Here is a 15,555-nt window from a genome sequence, read left to right as displayed (position 1 = left end):
CAAAGTGATCAATGTGTGAGGAGGCACACGGCGCCTCACGGACAGACAGACCAATCAATGGCGGAGAAGAACCTTGCCCAGGGCTTTATGCAAATGGAGGCACGTCCCCCTAACCTCAGGAGCACAGAACATGCGCACTGGAAGATCAATGGCAACGACGGAGCGGAGTGGAGCCGAGCAGAGTGGAGCCTAGCGGAGCGGGGCGGCCGAGGAGGAACCTTACAGCGGCACAGCCAGTAAATATGTAATGATGAATCCCTTAAGATCAGCATTGAACTCACATGAACTGAAAGCAGCAATAACAACAACAACAACAACAGCGAAGTGCACCTTTTACCCAATTCCACAACTTGAGGTTTGAGGGGCAAACTAATAGCTGTCATTATTGGAGAATTTTGATATTGAGCCTTGTTGTTGCCCTTTTGTGTTCCTGTCTGTCTGTCTGTCTGTCTGTCTGTCTGTCTGTCTGCCTGCCAAAAGAGGGAGCAGACAAGAAGAATTAGGAGGGGTGGTGGTATAGGAGAGAAAAGGAGAGATGAGGGGAGATCAGTGGTGGAAGAAGTGCTCAGATTCTTTACTTAAGTACAAGTGGCAATACCACAATATTAAAAAAAGACTGTTATAACTTAAGTAAAAGGCATGTCTTCAAAATTTTACCTGAGTAAAAGTACAAACGTATTGGCATCAAAATATACTTACAATACCAAAGTAAAAGTAGTAAAATGTTTTTTAAATAGCAGCTCTACAAGCTCTATATCATATCCTATCCTATATTGCAATTGGCTAATGGGAGCGCTCATGTCACTATGACCACGACCACATTATCCCGCTCATGTCACTATGACTCAGCCATAACCATATAAGGACTTCCCAAGGTAGCTACGCCCAAATATGGAGTGTGTTGTCTAACCTCAACTTGTCGTCATGGCATTAGGCGCAAAACCAATCAGTAAGCTCCATGTATGGAGCTCTTGAACAATCACTATACCATGATGTATAATGGAGTTTGGGTTGAGGCCGCAAAGTGGCCCAAACTCTGCGAGAGCTGCAAAACGGCTGCAAAACGGCCCGAACCTCTAGTAGCACAAAAGCAGATCTACAAGCACGCGTCGAGATGAGACGTGTTGTGTGCTTGTAGATCGTAATTTTTTTTAAACTTCCTTTTCGCACAGTGAGCGAGAGAGGGAGAGAAAAGGAATAGGAAAATTATGAATAGTCACCTCAACAATAGTTGTTTGAAAGACGTAATGATTCGCTATCACGTCGCCATGGTAACACCATGGTGCGTGTGTTTTGAGGGGCTGGAGGAAGCAAGAGTAGGTAACCGTGACGACCTGGTGAAAACATGTCAACACGGACGGACGGACGGTCAGACGGAGGCATGAATTATACCCCACATTGTTAACTATCACCAACTAATATCTGACAATGATAAGGAAATATGTATTTTCCTTATTTTCCTAAGGCCTTATTGGAGCTTTTGTGCAGATTAACAGTTTGTTTCTGTGGTGGTGAGATTTGTAGACGTTAGCATAAAAATGCTTCATAAACAGAAAATGGAAAAGGAGATTAACAATGAGAGACAGGCACTAATACAAAGATTAACACAGACAGACAGACAGACAGACAGACAGACAGACAGACAAGACAATAATACAATGGCAACAAAGCAAACGTATCAAGTTGTTCAATATGACAGCTATACAGTACCATATGACCCTTAAACGTATTCATAAGTCATGACACAAAGACACATACATACTGCTACACCACAAGACGTATGTTCTTCAACTGTTGTTATTGATAGAGAAAACATGACTATGAGAGAGAGAGAGAGAGAGAGAGAGAGAGAGACATACAGACAGACAGACAGACAGACAGACAGACAGACAGACAGACAGACAGACAGACAGACAGACAGACAGACAGACAGACAGACAGATAGACAGACAAAGAGAGCTAACCTTTCCTATATGGATGTATAACTATTTCTGACAGAAAATGCAAAGTTTGTATAGTTTTGCAAAATAGTCTTCCCTCTAAGTAGCAATGTAACACAACTCTATTCACACATTTCTTTATTCCCATTTAATGCGGTACATCGTTTTGTTTTGATTGTTTTGTTCGACTTTTGCTTTTGCAATGTAAATGTGTTTCCTCATGCCAATAAAGCTCCTTTGAATTGAATTGAGAGAGAGATAGAGAGAGAGATACAGAGAGATATAGAGAGAGAGAGAATAAACAAGGTGAGACTGAGAGAAAGGGAGAGAGAGACAGACAAAGGACGGGACGAATGAACGTCTCGGCTCGCAAACCGCCAGGTGAGTGTGTGTGTGTGTGTGTGTGTGTGTGTGTGTGTGTGTGTGTGTGTGTGTGTGTGTGTGTGTGTGTGTGTGTGTGTGTGTGTGTGTGTGTGTGTGTGTGTGTGTGTGTGTGTGTGTGTGTGTGTGTGTGTGTGTGAGCCTGAGGACTATTAACCTTCACACGTCAGAGTCAAGGGTGAGAGAGAGAGAGAGCTCCAGACCCATGATGATGTCGGCCTCTGGGCTGCCTACAGCGTGGCGGGAGACGGTACGCTATACGGGGGAACGTTGGTTGCATCGCTTATTCTATGTCTTTGCTGACCTTGGGGCTACTTGAAAGGAACATTGAAGTTCAGGGAGAGAGAGAGAGAGAGAGAGAGAGAGAGAGAGAGAGAGAGAGAGAGAGAGAGACAGAGACAGAGAGAGAAATAAAAAGCTCAGTCGTGAACTTAGATGTTCATGGACGGACGCTACACCTGGGATTGTATACGGTGCACGGCCGGGGCGGTACAGCTGCTGTGTAGTCCTGAAGAGACAGCCTACAGTACAGTATATGTCTCTGTCAGAGCCCACTTTAACCACATTAACCCCTAGCGTTCCTATTCCAAGGCGAAAATGGCCGATCTGTTTAAGCTCACACAGCGTCGTGCAACAATATGTTTGCTGAATCGATTAGGTGTAGACTAGAGGGACGAAAGTAGGAGGTAGAACGGTCGACCAAGTGTACAGGGTTTATGTGGTTAAAGGGTACGTGATATGTTTGGGTTAAAACTAAACGTTTTTTTGTTAAAAGGTTAAAGCACTATATTCTGATAGTAATCGTTGCGCAACGATTACTATATTTATATTAGCATGCTATAGACTAGAGTGTTTGTTCAGTAACAGGGGTCTCCCTGTCTCTCCAGTAAACAGAAAATGCATTTTCAAGTCGGAATACCAACTTTATCTTTAGAGAGAGAGAACTCACACAGGATACAGATTAAACTAAAGTGAAATTGGAAGTGATGACACAAAGGAATTAGCAGACAAAATTGGAACTGGAACACCATAACATTTAAGCTGATCAATCGGTACTCTCTCCTGATTGGCTGAAATTGAGCTACTTAACACTTATTTTCACAAAAACATATCACTAACAGTACCCTAGCTTTAAGACCTATAATATAGGGTTCAGAGAGATGCTTAGTTTAATACGGAGCACCTTTGGCTGCCCGGTACAGCAACCACGCAACACCGCCTGATAAACAAATATAAAATGTATTATTATTGTCTTAACGGCATTCAACCCACGTCTTGAGTTTGCTCGGCAACAGCGGGGGAAAAAAAAACAAAAACACAATGAAATAAAATCAAATTAATAATGACGGTAATCATGAAATGCACCGAGCAGCAAAAATGTCAGAAAACTCTCACGGCGAATCAATGTCCTTATAATATAGCGAAGAGAGGTAGAGAGGTAGAGAGAGAGAGCGAAAGAGAGAGAGAGAGAGAGAGAGAGAGAGAGAGAGCAAATAAACTGAGGAACGGTGAATGAACTGTAATGTGGAACCGTGCTTCTCCAACTTTTTTTAGCTCTTACCTTGTATGTTCAAAACCGTTCCTTTTTTATCATAGTAAAAAACTAAACAAACATAAAATTAAAATAGTGAAAATAGTTGATCTACAAGCACACAACGCACCGTGATGTGGCGGATTGTGGGCTTGTAGATCGGTGAATTTCACTACTTTTGTGGGACACTCTTGTATGATGAAGTACGGCTATCATTTACAGAGAAAAAAAAACAAAAGTTTAAATATGGAGATACAAGGTTTCTTAAAACAACCCTCAGGGGTCAGCCTACCCCAACAACATATTTTTTGTATATAAGCCTAATTTATTTATGTATAATATTAATATGTATGCATAATACTTATACTTAAGTATATCAAGCTCTTAACGGTCAATATTTAATTTAAAGCTTTTTACACTATTAGTCCAAATGTTTATGGAGTTACGGATATTATTTAAACATATTTTTGGTACATTCAATTCAATCATGTGTGTGTATATGTATACACACATATTACATTATAAAACATTTCCCTACGGACCACCTGTAGCTATGCCGCGGCCCACTTAGCGGCCCGCAGACCGCTAGTAGAGAAACGGACGATTCCAGATCAAAAGAGATGCTCGAGGAATAACAGGGAGACGGAACACCCAACAAAGGTGAGCATAATGGCCGCCTGCGTGTTGCAGGGGGGATACCTCACAAAGCTCACCATTGTGAGAGTGTTCCCCTCCTTTCAGGCAGACCAAACCGAGCCGTAATTTGCTCTGCGTCATCCGCCTCCAGTCACAATGCGAGCACTACTAGCTTTGAAATGGAGGGAAAATGAAGGCCATTTTGTGCATAATCACGGCTAGATAGAGAGAAGAATCCAAGCTCTACGGCTACAATGCCATGTCGAGGAGAGGGGGGAGAGAGAGAGAGAGAGAGAGAGAGAGAGAGAGAGAGAGAGAGAGAGAGAGAGAGAGAGACCTTGGTCCGTCTTTGTGACAACCACAGCTAGGGTTTGAAGACCGGGGGCCTTCTTCCCCCCCATCTCCGTGTTTTTTTTTTTTGTGCCAGAAACAAGCAAATCAATTTGAATCAAATCAGCTTGCTAGCCGTGACATTTAAACAGTTCAATTTACATCCTTATGTTAAGAGGAGGAGGAGGAGGAGGAGGTTTGTGCTCTCCAAGACTCCCCCCCAACACCCCCCCCCCCCCACCCCTGTCCGTTCATTCATTCACGAAGAAATTAGACGTCTATATTTCAGCTGCTTAGTGGTGCAAAGATACGGCGGCGCTGCCTGGTCGTATATATATACTGGAGGAGGAAAAAAAACACAAAGAGACGATGGCGAGGGTTTGACTGTCATCATTACCCAGAGACCAGCACAGAAACCACGCAGTGTGCAACAATATATACAATATTTACACTACATAAACATAGACAGGACCCTGGCATGATATGCGAGCATCAATGTGCGCGTGCACACACACATATATATCTGTCTCTGTCGGGTGGAAACCTCATACGTTCATGTATGTCCATGAAACTGTTACTTTTCAGTATTCAAATTCTAAAATAGGAAGTATCAGATCCTCTAAGCTTGTAGATCTGCTACTTTTGTGTGACGCTAGTATGATAAAGTAGGGCAGTGGTTTTCAACCCAAGGACCACCATTTGATGAGATTTAGACTCTCAGACCCAAAACATAAGAATATTTTGTTGTCATTGGATGAGATTTTGTCCACAATTCCATGCTGTATTGATGTTGGTACCAATAGGAGAGATAACAGCCACACGTTGATAAAAATAACAATTCTTTAATTAAGTAATGCAGATGTTTAACAATAATCTAACTCTTGAGAGTGTAAGATGAAACCAAATGGTCCCATAAGGGTCCAATCATTTAGCTTGGGACCACCTGGAACCCCCTCAAGGACCACTGGTGGTCCCCGGACAACTGGTTGAGAACCACTGAAGTAGGGCGTTAATTCACAAAAAAACACAAAAAGTTTAAATATGGAGATAAGAGGTTTCTGTCCTGACAGCGACGATATACTAGTAGGGAGGGACGAACGCACACGAAAACACAAACTCACACATGCATGCAAGTGGACACCCACACACACTCTCTCTCTCTCCTGGTGGCGATGGTGTGTGCAATGGAAACCACTGACTGTCCCGCTGTGCGGGCTGACAGATACTTTTGTCACGGCGGTGCTTTTGTTTCACGTCAAACAAAACGCCACAGCTTTACCCCCGGATCCACTAATTTCTGCTAGCGGAGCCCATCGTCCATTTATCACACACTGCCTCTCTGATAGAGCTGCTCTCCAAACGCCACGATATGGGCTCCGCACGCACGCACGCACGCACGCACACACACACACACACACACACACACACACACACACACACACACACACACACACACACACACACACACACACACACACACACACACACACACACACACACACACACACACACACACACACACACACAATGACATACAGTGTAAAGCGGTGGTTCTCAACATTTTCTGCATCAGGGCCCGGCACTTGAAAATCTGGAAAGCGTTCGTGGACCACCGTGGGCCACAATGGGTCGTATGGGCCGCTGCTCTGGCTTGGATCAATGGAACCATCACAAAATGGAAACTATTTTTTTCAAAGGTTTTAAAGATTTTTTTTTTTTTTTACCATATAATATATACAGTATATAATGTATATATATTTATATTCATGTTATATCATCATTACCGTCTTAGAGTTTTGCCAATTATTTGGGGGCCCACTTGCAATACCCTAACGGCTCTCCAGTGGTCCCCAGCCCACACGTTGAGAACCAATGATGTATATGTATAGTGTGTGTACATATATGTAACATGTGGCCATAACCAGTCACACAAAGGCCTACACAGACAAATGTGGGCGCACACATACACAATCACACTACATGCATGTACAATCAGAATTCCAGACAGATCGGCAGGACACACACACACACACACGCACACACACACACACACACACGCACGCACGTACATGCGGCAATGCTTGCAGCCCGCCAGCCATGGAAAACCTTGAGATGAAAACAAGCCAGCCTTCATCCCCTGCAGAAGGAAGCAGCAGCAACACAGTTTGCTAGTTAAAGAGTTTACAGAGAGTGAGATGTGCAGACAACATCAGTCCAGGGGCTTCTATAGGGGCCCATGATGCAATGCCAGGCCACCATGACAACCAGTGGTGTAAAGTAACTAAGTACATTTTACTAAAGTACTGTACTTAAGGACAATTTTGAGGTATTTTTTTTTACTTTACTGGAGAATTTCCAATTTTCAGTACTTTTACTTCTACCCCCACTACATCTCAGAGGCAAATATTGTACTTTTACTCCACTACAATTATTTGGAAACTGTAGTTACTAGTTACTTTGTAGATTTTGATTATTATCACAAAACATACCACTTCAGCCCTATACATTTTTGCCATTTGAAAATAGCCGATCTACAAGCTCACATAGATCTGCTATTTTCAAAAGATTTGTATACATTTGAAAACTTGAAATGGGACATTCTGTATAATGAGCACTTTTACTTTTGGTACTTTAAGTCCATTTTGATGCCAATACTTTTGTACTTTTACTCACGCACATTTTGAATGCACGCACACTTTTACTTGTGACTGAGTCGTAATGGGTTCGTAATGGGTTAATAAAGTATTAATTCAATCAATCAATCAATCATTCAAACAAACAAACAACATTTTATGCTAAATCCATACAACGAAGATGCATATCATACCCAATACGTCAGTGCTAACATGAGCAGCAAGTCACGAGTCAAAACATAAGAACCAAAGTACTATGAAGTCTCTGTCAAATGTGCACCAAAGGGTACAATGCACCAAAAAGACAAGGCGTTTATTATATTTCTTTTGCTGAAGAACATATACTTGACACATTTCATCCTGCAGTTTGACTCCTCGCCCTCGGTGCGTGCATGTGTGATTTCCCAGAGGCGTGCCACGGGATGAGAGGTTGGCAGAGCGCGCCAACACCGCGCCATGTGTTCAGAGGGCTGTTACACCATGCCAGTCATGGAAGCTGTGTGGTACCATGCCAGCGCCGGAGTCCTGCACGGTTGGGGTGGGGGGGTTGGGGGGGGTCAGGGTTGGCACCGATGCTGCCCTCAGGGTCACCGGGGGGAGGGGGGGATGTGGGATTGAGGAGGAGGCTGTGATGGAGGATACGTTTTGTGGGGGAAAGATAAGCTAGATCGGTGATTCTCAATCTCAACCTTTTATTTTGTTTCAAAAAGTGGAATAAAAACACAACCCTGCCTAGCCTCTCTTCTCAAACTGTAACTGACTCAGTCAGTCTCCTCCTCATCTCCTCCTACGCCCCACTGGTGTAGCGATGAAGTTCTCCTTCCATACCTCCATATCTGTCTCTCTCACCTAAGGCATCGCTTAACCATATCTGACACCCAGCCGCAACAAAGACACACACACACACACACACACACACAGTAAGTATACGTAAATGTATATCTATAACACACACACACACGCACACACACACACACACACACACACACACACAGCAAGACATTAGTTCATTTCAGAAACAGTTGGTGATGTACATTTCAGTGAACAGCACCATGTATGCAACTATGCATGTGGGGTGTGTAGTGCACATATGCGGCGTGTCTGTGTGACTGTGTTTGTGAGGCTAACGTGGCGGCTAGCTGCTTGGCGCGCACACACACACACACACACACTCATTTGTGTACGGAGAGACAGATGCATTCTTACATAAGACCTTATATAATGGCTGCCCCGTCCTATCCAATAAGGGAGATCCTTTTTCACTGGCAGAACAGGAAGGTTAGTATGGGTTAGGATCCCCCCCAACACACACACACACACACACACACACACACACACACACATACACATACACATACACACACACACAGTAATGAAGGAAGATGAAAAAGTAGAGACGGGCGGAGGGGAAGATGGAGCCAGGGCCCTCTCTCTGCATTCAGGAAGAAAGTAAGGATCCTGCCTTCATTTTTTCTTTCTTTCTTTCATTCCTTCCATCCATCCATTACTCACTATATGTGTGTGTGTGTGTGTGTGTGTGTGTGTGTGTGTGTGTGTGTGTGTGTGTGTGTGTGTGTGTGTGTGTGTGTGTGTGTGTGTGTGTGTGTGTGTGTGTGTATGTGTGTGTGTGTGTGTGTGTGTGTGTGTGCGCGTGCATCCGCAAGAGAAGAGAGTGTCTCTTTCTATGACCCTCTAAAGAAAATGCACTTGCTTGGACATTTAATGAACACAAAAAGATTCAGACACACACACACACGCGCACACACACACACGAGTGCACGCATGCATGCACCCGCGCACACACACACACACATACACAACGAACCCCTACATGTCTCTCTCTCTCTCTCTCTCTCTCTCTCTCTCTCTCTCTCTCTCTCTCTCTCTCTCTCTCTCTCTCTCTCTCTCTCTCTCTCTCTCTCTCTCTCTCTCTCTCTCTCTCTCTCTCTCTCTCTCTCTCTCATTCAAAGGCAGTTAGCAACTCTTTGATGTAGCTATAATTAGTCGATACACACTGAGAAGTGTTTTTAAAAAAGAAATCAAATCGCAGTGAAACACTTGAGCGCTCCAGACAGGGTGCAGAACATACTCCGGAGCTGGCTGGCTGGCTGGCTCGCTGGCTGGCTGGCTGGCTGGCTGGCGGGCGGGCAGGCAGGCAGCAGAAATTAACGTCACGCGGGGGCCCTTTTTTGATGTGCCTGATCACAAAATGTATTTATTAGCTTGCAGAGGAGTGTAATAATTAACCCACAGACAGCTTGTTTTCCACGGGTCTGCTCATGTGTCAAACGGTTCATCCCGCAAGGCTACACTCTGCCTGCTCACGCACACATGCACGCACGCACGCAAGCACGCACACACAAATGCACAGCCTTTCCCGATGGACTGCTATCTTCTCATTTAAGTGAATCTGTATGTGTCAGCGCGAGGGTGCATAAGCAAGAAATGTGTATTAGCACTGTATGTATGTGTGTTCATGTGCGCATATGTTTGTGCATATAAAGTATAAGCTGTGTGTGTGCGTGTGTGTGTGTCTGTGTGTGTGTAAGGAGTTTGATGTGTGCACCAGTTGCTGTAATCCCGTCTGTACATTCATGCAGTATAGTCTGAAGTCTGACTTATGCTACGACGCGCGACGGAAATAGCAGACCTACAAGCTCACCACGTGGTGAGCTTGTAGCTCTGCTACTGTTGGAGATCAGGGGCAGTCTCCAAGGACACTGTGTGTGTGTGTGTGTGTGTGTGTGTGTGTGTGTGTGTGTGTGTGTGTGTGTGTGTGTGTGTGTGTGTAGAACCTTTGATGGCCTCTCGGGGACAAGTCGACGATGACACGTTTCTAACATTCTGTCACGTTAAAGCCGACACCAGGATCTGTGAAGTCGGGCTGGTTTTGATGTCCCTAGCCCATAATGCATGGACAGGATGCTATGCATTTATGCATGTATTCACATATATAAATATATATATACTGTACGTGATACCGGTCTTTATCGTTGCTGTCGGGCAGAAACCTCTTATCTCCATGTTTTAATGCATACTACAGCATCACACACAAAAGCAGCAAGAGTAGCAGATCGACAAGCTCGAAACGCGTCACGAAACGGCTCGTTTTGAGCTTGTAGATCTGCTTCTTTTGATGCTTTTGAATTTGAATCCTGAAAAGTAACAGTTTTGGACATTCCACCCGACAGAGACGATACTGTACATTGAAATACAATTGTCTTTAAAATATTTCGATTGTGAAGCACTTGTGTGTGCAGACACACAAACACACGTTTTCAGGGCGAGGGAAAAAGAGAAGGGAGAAAAAAGTTAAGAGTATATGCTCCATCTTACGACTGCGTCGCGTGCCGAAAATAGACGATCTACAAGCTCGTAAATTGCAGAGCAACACCATCAAACGACAAAGTATAAATCGGGCACAAGGGGGGGCCTTGAGACAATGAGTGAGACGGACGAATATGACAGAGAAAGAGAGAGAAGAACGAGAGAGAGAGCAATAGAGAGACTAGCTCGTCTTTTTTTGTCACACAGGGAGAAAGCCCAAGAGATGTTGAGGCTGTCATGGACAAAACACTGCATGAATATGTAGCAGGCAAATTAAAATTACAAAATACCAAACAAAAAAAGAGTAGGTGAGGGAAATGAGAGGGGGAAAAAAAGCTATATATATATATATTTTATACACACACACACACACACACACACACACACACACACACACACACTTATATATTCCTGAGATCACCACTGGGACAAGTATGCTCCTTCAAAGCCGCCACCACACGCCCCCTCCTCTCGCTTCTCCAGAAAAAAGAGGACAGAGATGTCCTTTAATAACGCGGTCTCGTGGTGAGCGGAACAGCGGTTGCTTTCACATCAACAAACCGTCACCGTGGTGCCACCGCACCGCCGTCCATGCCAGCAGATCACAGAGAGCTAGCCGCCGCCGCTCCTCTGCTAACCAGCGCAGCACGCTAGCCTGTGCCTTGCTAAACAGTGTGAGGCCCGCACGCCGACAGCTGTTTAAAAACAACAACAACAGCAACAACACAGTGATAGAGCTAGCATGTTGCGTTAGCCGCCAGCTGTTTAAAAACAACAACAACACAGTAATAGAGCTATTAGCATGTTGCGTTAGCATGTTGCGTTAGCCGACAGCTGTTTAAAAACAGCAACAACAACACAGTAATAGAGCTATTATGTCGCGTTAGCCGCCAGTCGAGCGAAAAACTAAATCATAAAAAAGGTCCGCCCCACCCCCCGCGGCAGGTACACTGACTTGCAGTCACAATAAGTAAATTGGGTGAATTATCTTTCTACTGCACTGCCACCAAAGTGTGGAATGCCCTGGCACCATCCCTTAAAAAATGTGGATCACAGGCTTCCTTCAAACATCCTTCATTTTAGAGATTCCAAAGCCGTTTTACACTTGCTTAGGGACCAGTCAAAATTTACATAAGGGGGGGCATGGAGGAAAATAGGGGAGGGTCATGCCTTTCTAATTTTGGTCCAAGGGAGGGTCAGCTAATTTTACTTTGAATCCAAGGGAGGGTCATGCAATTTTGAATTGATAAAATAGTCCGTTTTTTATATACCTTTTTAGTACAGCAGAACAGTGGTCAATGACCCCTCTCCATTTCAAAAGATACAAAGAATTCAAATCAAGTAACACCTTGTCTATTTAGAATCAATGACGGTCGTTAACAAGCCATCAACGCACAGCGAGTGTGAACGACCCAGTCAAATCTATTCAGCGTCTTAACGATGGTGGTTGAACAATTAAGCAAAACTTCAACAGGCGTTATTGGAGAGATGCATTATAAATAGGCCTACTATAACTGGATATTCATAATCATTTGAAGTAATTCTGTGCATGTGATTAATGTGGATCTATATGGACAGTTGTGTATAGATGCCTAGCTCCACAGGTAAAACCAGAAGCATCAGGCCATAATTGATAGCCTAATTTGTTTTATGTAGGCAACAGTGTAGTTGTAGTCACTGTAGTTGATAATTAAAAGGGGCAGAGTGACAAAAGTTTTAAACTACTGGTTACCAAATATTCAACTTTCTTCAATTTGACCAGGATTCAATGGGTTTCCCACATGTAAGATGAGAACACTATCCATTCTGCTACCACTACTACAGATACACTGTGCATTTAGCAAGACTGACTACACTACAGCAATGTTCTAATCAATGTGGAAAGCAAAACATTGGACATATCAGTTTTAAATGTCATGTTGTATTTGATGGGGAGGGTTAGGGGTGTCAAGAATTTCACAATACGATACATGTTGGGCATGATATCGATATGATATATTATTAATGTTCTTTTCTCATGTATCATCAACATTGGCCATCATCTTATAAATAACGTTATAAAGCAAGTTAGAAACAATTACAAAGTGCTTTGTACACACAAATACATATTATTTATTTGTGCAAGCTTAAAGGGGTAGTTCACCCCCAAAATAACTTTTTTTCTATTGATTACTCACCCCATGGAGCCTTGAATTCATGGATATTTTTTGTTTTTGTCGCATTCCTTCCTTTATTATTTGATTATAATAAATTTGTCCCCATTGATTCCGGTAGGAGACACAAATGCATTTGTGTCTCCTACCGGAATCAATGGGGACAAATTTATTAAAATCAAATTATTGGCTTAGGAATGTGACAAAAACTAAAAAATATCTATGAATTCAAGGCTCCAGGTGGTGAGGAATCAATAGAAAAAAAGTAATTTTGGGGGTGAACTACCCCTTTAATGGAGAAGTGAAGTTCTCACTAACTATAAACCCATTGTTTCAGAGGACAGATAGACACTAATATAACAAATATAATATAATATAAGACTGCATAACTTTAATTCCACAAACATCATATTTTTGTCATCTGGACTTTACCAACCAAGTGCAGCCTAGTTATTTCCAACAGCTAAAAAAAATCTATAATACCAGATACAGTATAATACAATCTTAGATTAGATGTAGGCCTATTTGAGAGTGCAGATGCATGTCACATTAACGAGCGTCAACGAGCATCAGCTGACACACAACACCTCCCCTCTGCAGTGCTTTAAACTGAAAGTGACTGACTGGAGTCTGTTTCATTTCTCTCCAAAATACCTTGAATATGATGGAGGACATGATTAATAATTACTATGATTATGATAAGCTTTACATTTCATATCATACAGTAAAAACTCCTAACTTTCACCGGCAAAAAAAAAGAAAGTGTTTTTTTTTTATTAAAAAAACAATTAAAAAAATATTACGATACAGTATGACATCATGACAATACCTATCATCACATTTTAATACCACGATAGGCTATATCGTGACACAATATATCGTGACACTTCTAGGCGGGGAGGGTTACTCTTTTTTTTGTAATCACTTGGGGAGGGTCATTGATTTTTTTTTTGTCAAAGGGAGGGTCATGGCATTTTAGATCAGGGCACATACATTTCCTCCATGCCCCCCCTTATGTAAATTTCGACTGGTCCCTTATTGCACGTCCCTCTAAAGTCCAAAAGATAAACTGCCGCTTGAAACTGCCGCGTGGGGAACCAAACATCTAGCCTACCACTCAAAGAAGAGAGAATCCTTCCCTGGTACACTGTGGAGATACTGTGAGCTTATGAGCTTCAGGCAGGTCTACGTATCACCCACTATGTGTCCTACCTGACAGGGTAGTATGTTTCTCGTTGGAATAGTAGCACTGCAGATGCGCTAGTTACAGATTGGTTAAAATAATGTTTTATTCGTTAACATAAGTTCCATATTGCAGCTTTAAGTAGGGGGACAGTTAAAAATCAATTTGAAAAAGTTCAGTGATATTCGGCCCCGTGCAACATCAACAAGTCAATATGACGCGTCAGCCACCTGAACACTGGCAGCTACTGTATGTAACGCAAACTTTTACAGGACAGAGACGGGACCAAAAAAGAAGCGAAAAATAAGCTCGGGAAACTCTTAATACTATAAACTGGGTAGGTACCTCTTTTTATAGTCTTCGATGACTCGGCTAGAGGATTGAACCCCAACCTCCCAGTCTCAGAGACGGACTCTGTAATTTAAACTATGTGTATAGTACGTGTGTGCGCTCGTGCATGTGTGTGAGTGTCTGTAAGACACAGCGTGGATGAAATAGGAAAAAAAAAGCTAGCTCACCAGCTCGACGAAGGAGAGTCCTCCATAGCTGTGGGCCACGATGAAGACATTCTTGGCCTGGGCTCTGGACACAAAGTGATCCCACACGTACAGCACATGGTCCTCTGGAGAGCTGTTCTCCTGGAGGAGGAACACACAGGACAGGAAAACACACACAAGTTAGACTGTCCTGATCAAAACAAAACAAAACAATGAAACCTCAGACAAAGGCCTGTCAACAGCAACGCACTGAGAAACTACAGTCACATGTACGCAAGGCAGACATCCAGGGATGAAAAACAGAGAGAGAGAGAGAGAGACAGAGAGAGAGAGAGAGAGAGAGAGAGAGAGAGAGAGAGAGAGAGGGGAGGGACGCTGTCAATACCCAGAGTTATCAAACAACTCTTGAAAATGTAAAGTTACAGCATCAACGTGCGATCCCCTAGGGGCGAGAGAGAGAAAAGGAGAGAGAAAGAAAGAGAGATGGGAGGGGGGGAGAGAGAGAGAGAGAGAGAGAGAGAGAGAGAGAGAGAGAGAGAGAGAGAGAGAGAGAGAGAGAGAGAGAGAGAGAGAGCCAGGGGTGTTTTCTATAAAGAGCCACTCTTCAGCAGGATCAATAAGTCTTGCATATTGCAAATGCCCTAAATGTAAAACTCGATAGAGCCGGGTGACGTAACGTTTAAATCTTAATTTGTACCGTGTTGGCGGATCGATGGCCCGTCTATATGCAGGCACAGAGCATAATGGGACAACACAAGGGGAAGGTCAGACGAGAAAACAACAGAGAGAGAGAGAGAGAGAGAGAGAGAGAGAGAGAGAGATGCACATTCACAAAACAAACACACAGGTTACACTGCGTCTGCGTTCACACACAAGCATTCAAATGAGCAGGTGTTTGTGTCTTTACTATACTCGTGAGGACATTCACTTTTTAGGATGACGAT

The 15,555-nt window shown here is 43.3% G+C and overlaps 1 protein-coding gene across 1 annotated transcript in view; it reads right to left on the bottom strand.

Annotated features, from left to right (window-relative positions):
- The window catches only part of arb2a (ARB2 cotranscriptional regulator A), a 138,242-nt gene that overhangs the window by 103,910 nt on the left and 18,777 nt on the right, over positions 1 to 15,555 (bottom strand). The window contains exon 2 of the mRNA XM_080432241.1: positions 14,633 to 14,752. Coding sequence (XP_080288367.1) covers positions 14,633 to 14,752 — 120 coding nt within the window. The remainder of the gene's footprint in view (positions 1 to 14,632; positions 14,753 to 15,555) is intronic.

Source organism: Gymnoscopelus braueri (genome assembly GCF_963280865.1).
Source record: "Gymnoscopelus braueri genome assembly, chromosome: 7".
In the NCBI taxonomy this organism is placed as follows: domain Eukaryota; kingdom Metazoa; phylum Chordata; class Actinopteri; order Myctophiformes; family Myctophidae; genus Gymnoscopelus; species Gymnoscopelus braueri.
Note: the sequence above shows the minus strand (reverse complement) of the source record. Positions and strands in the feature narration are given on the sequence as shown.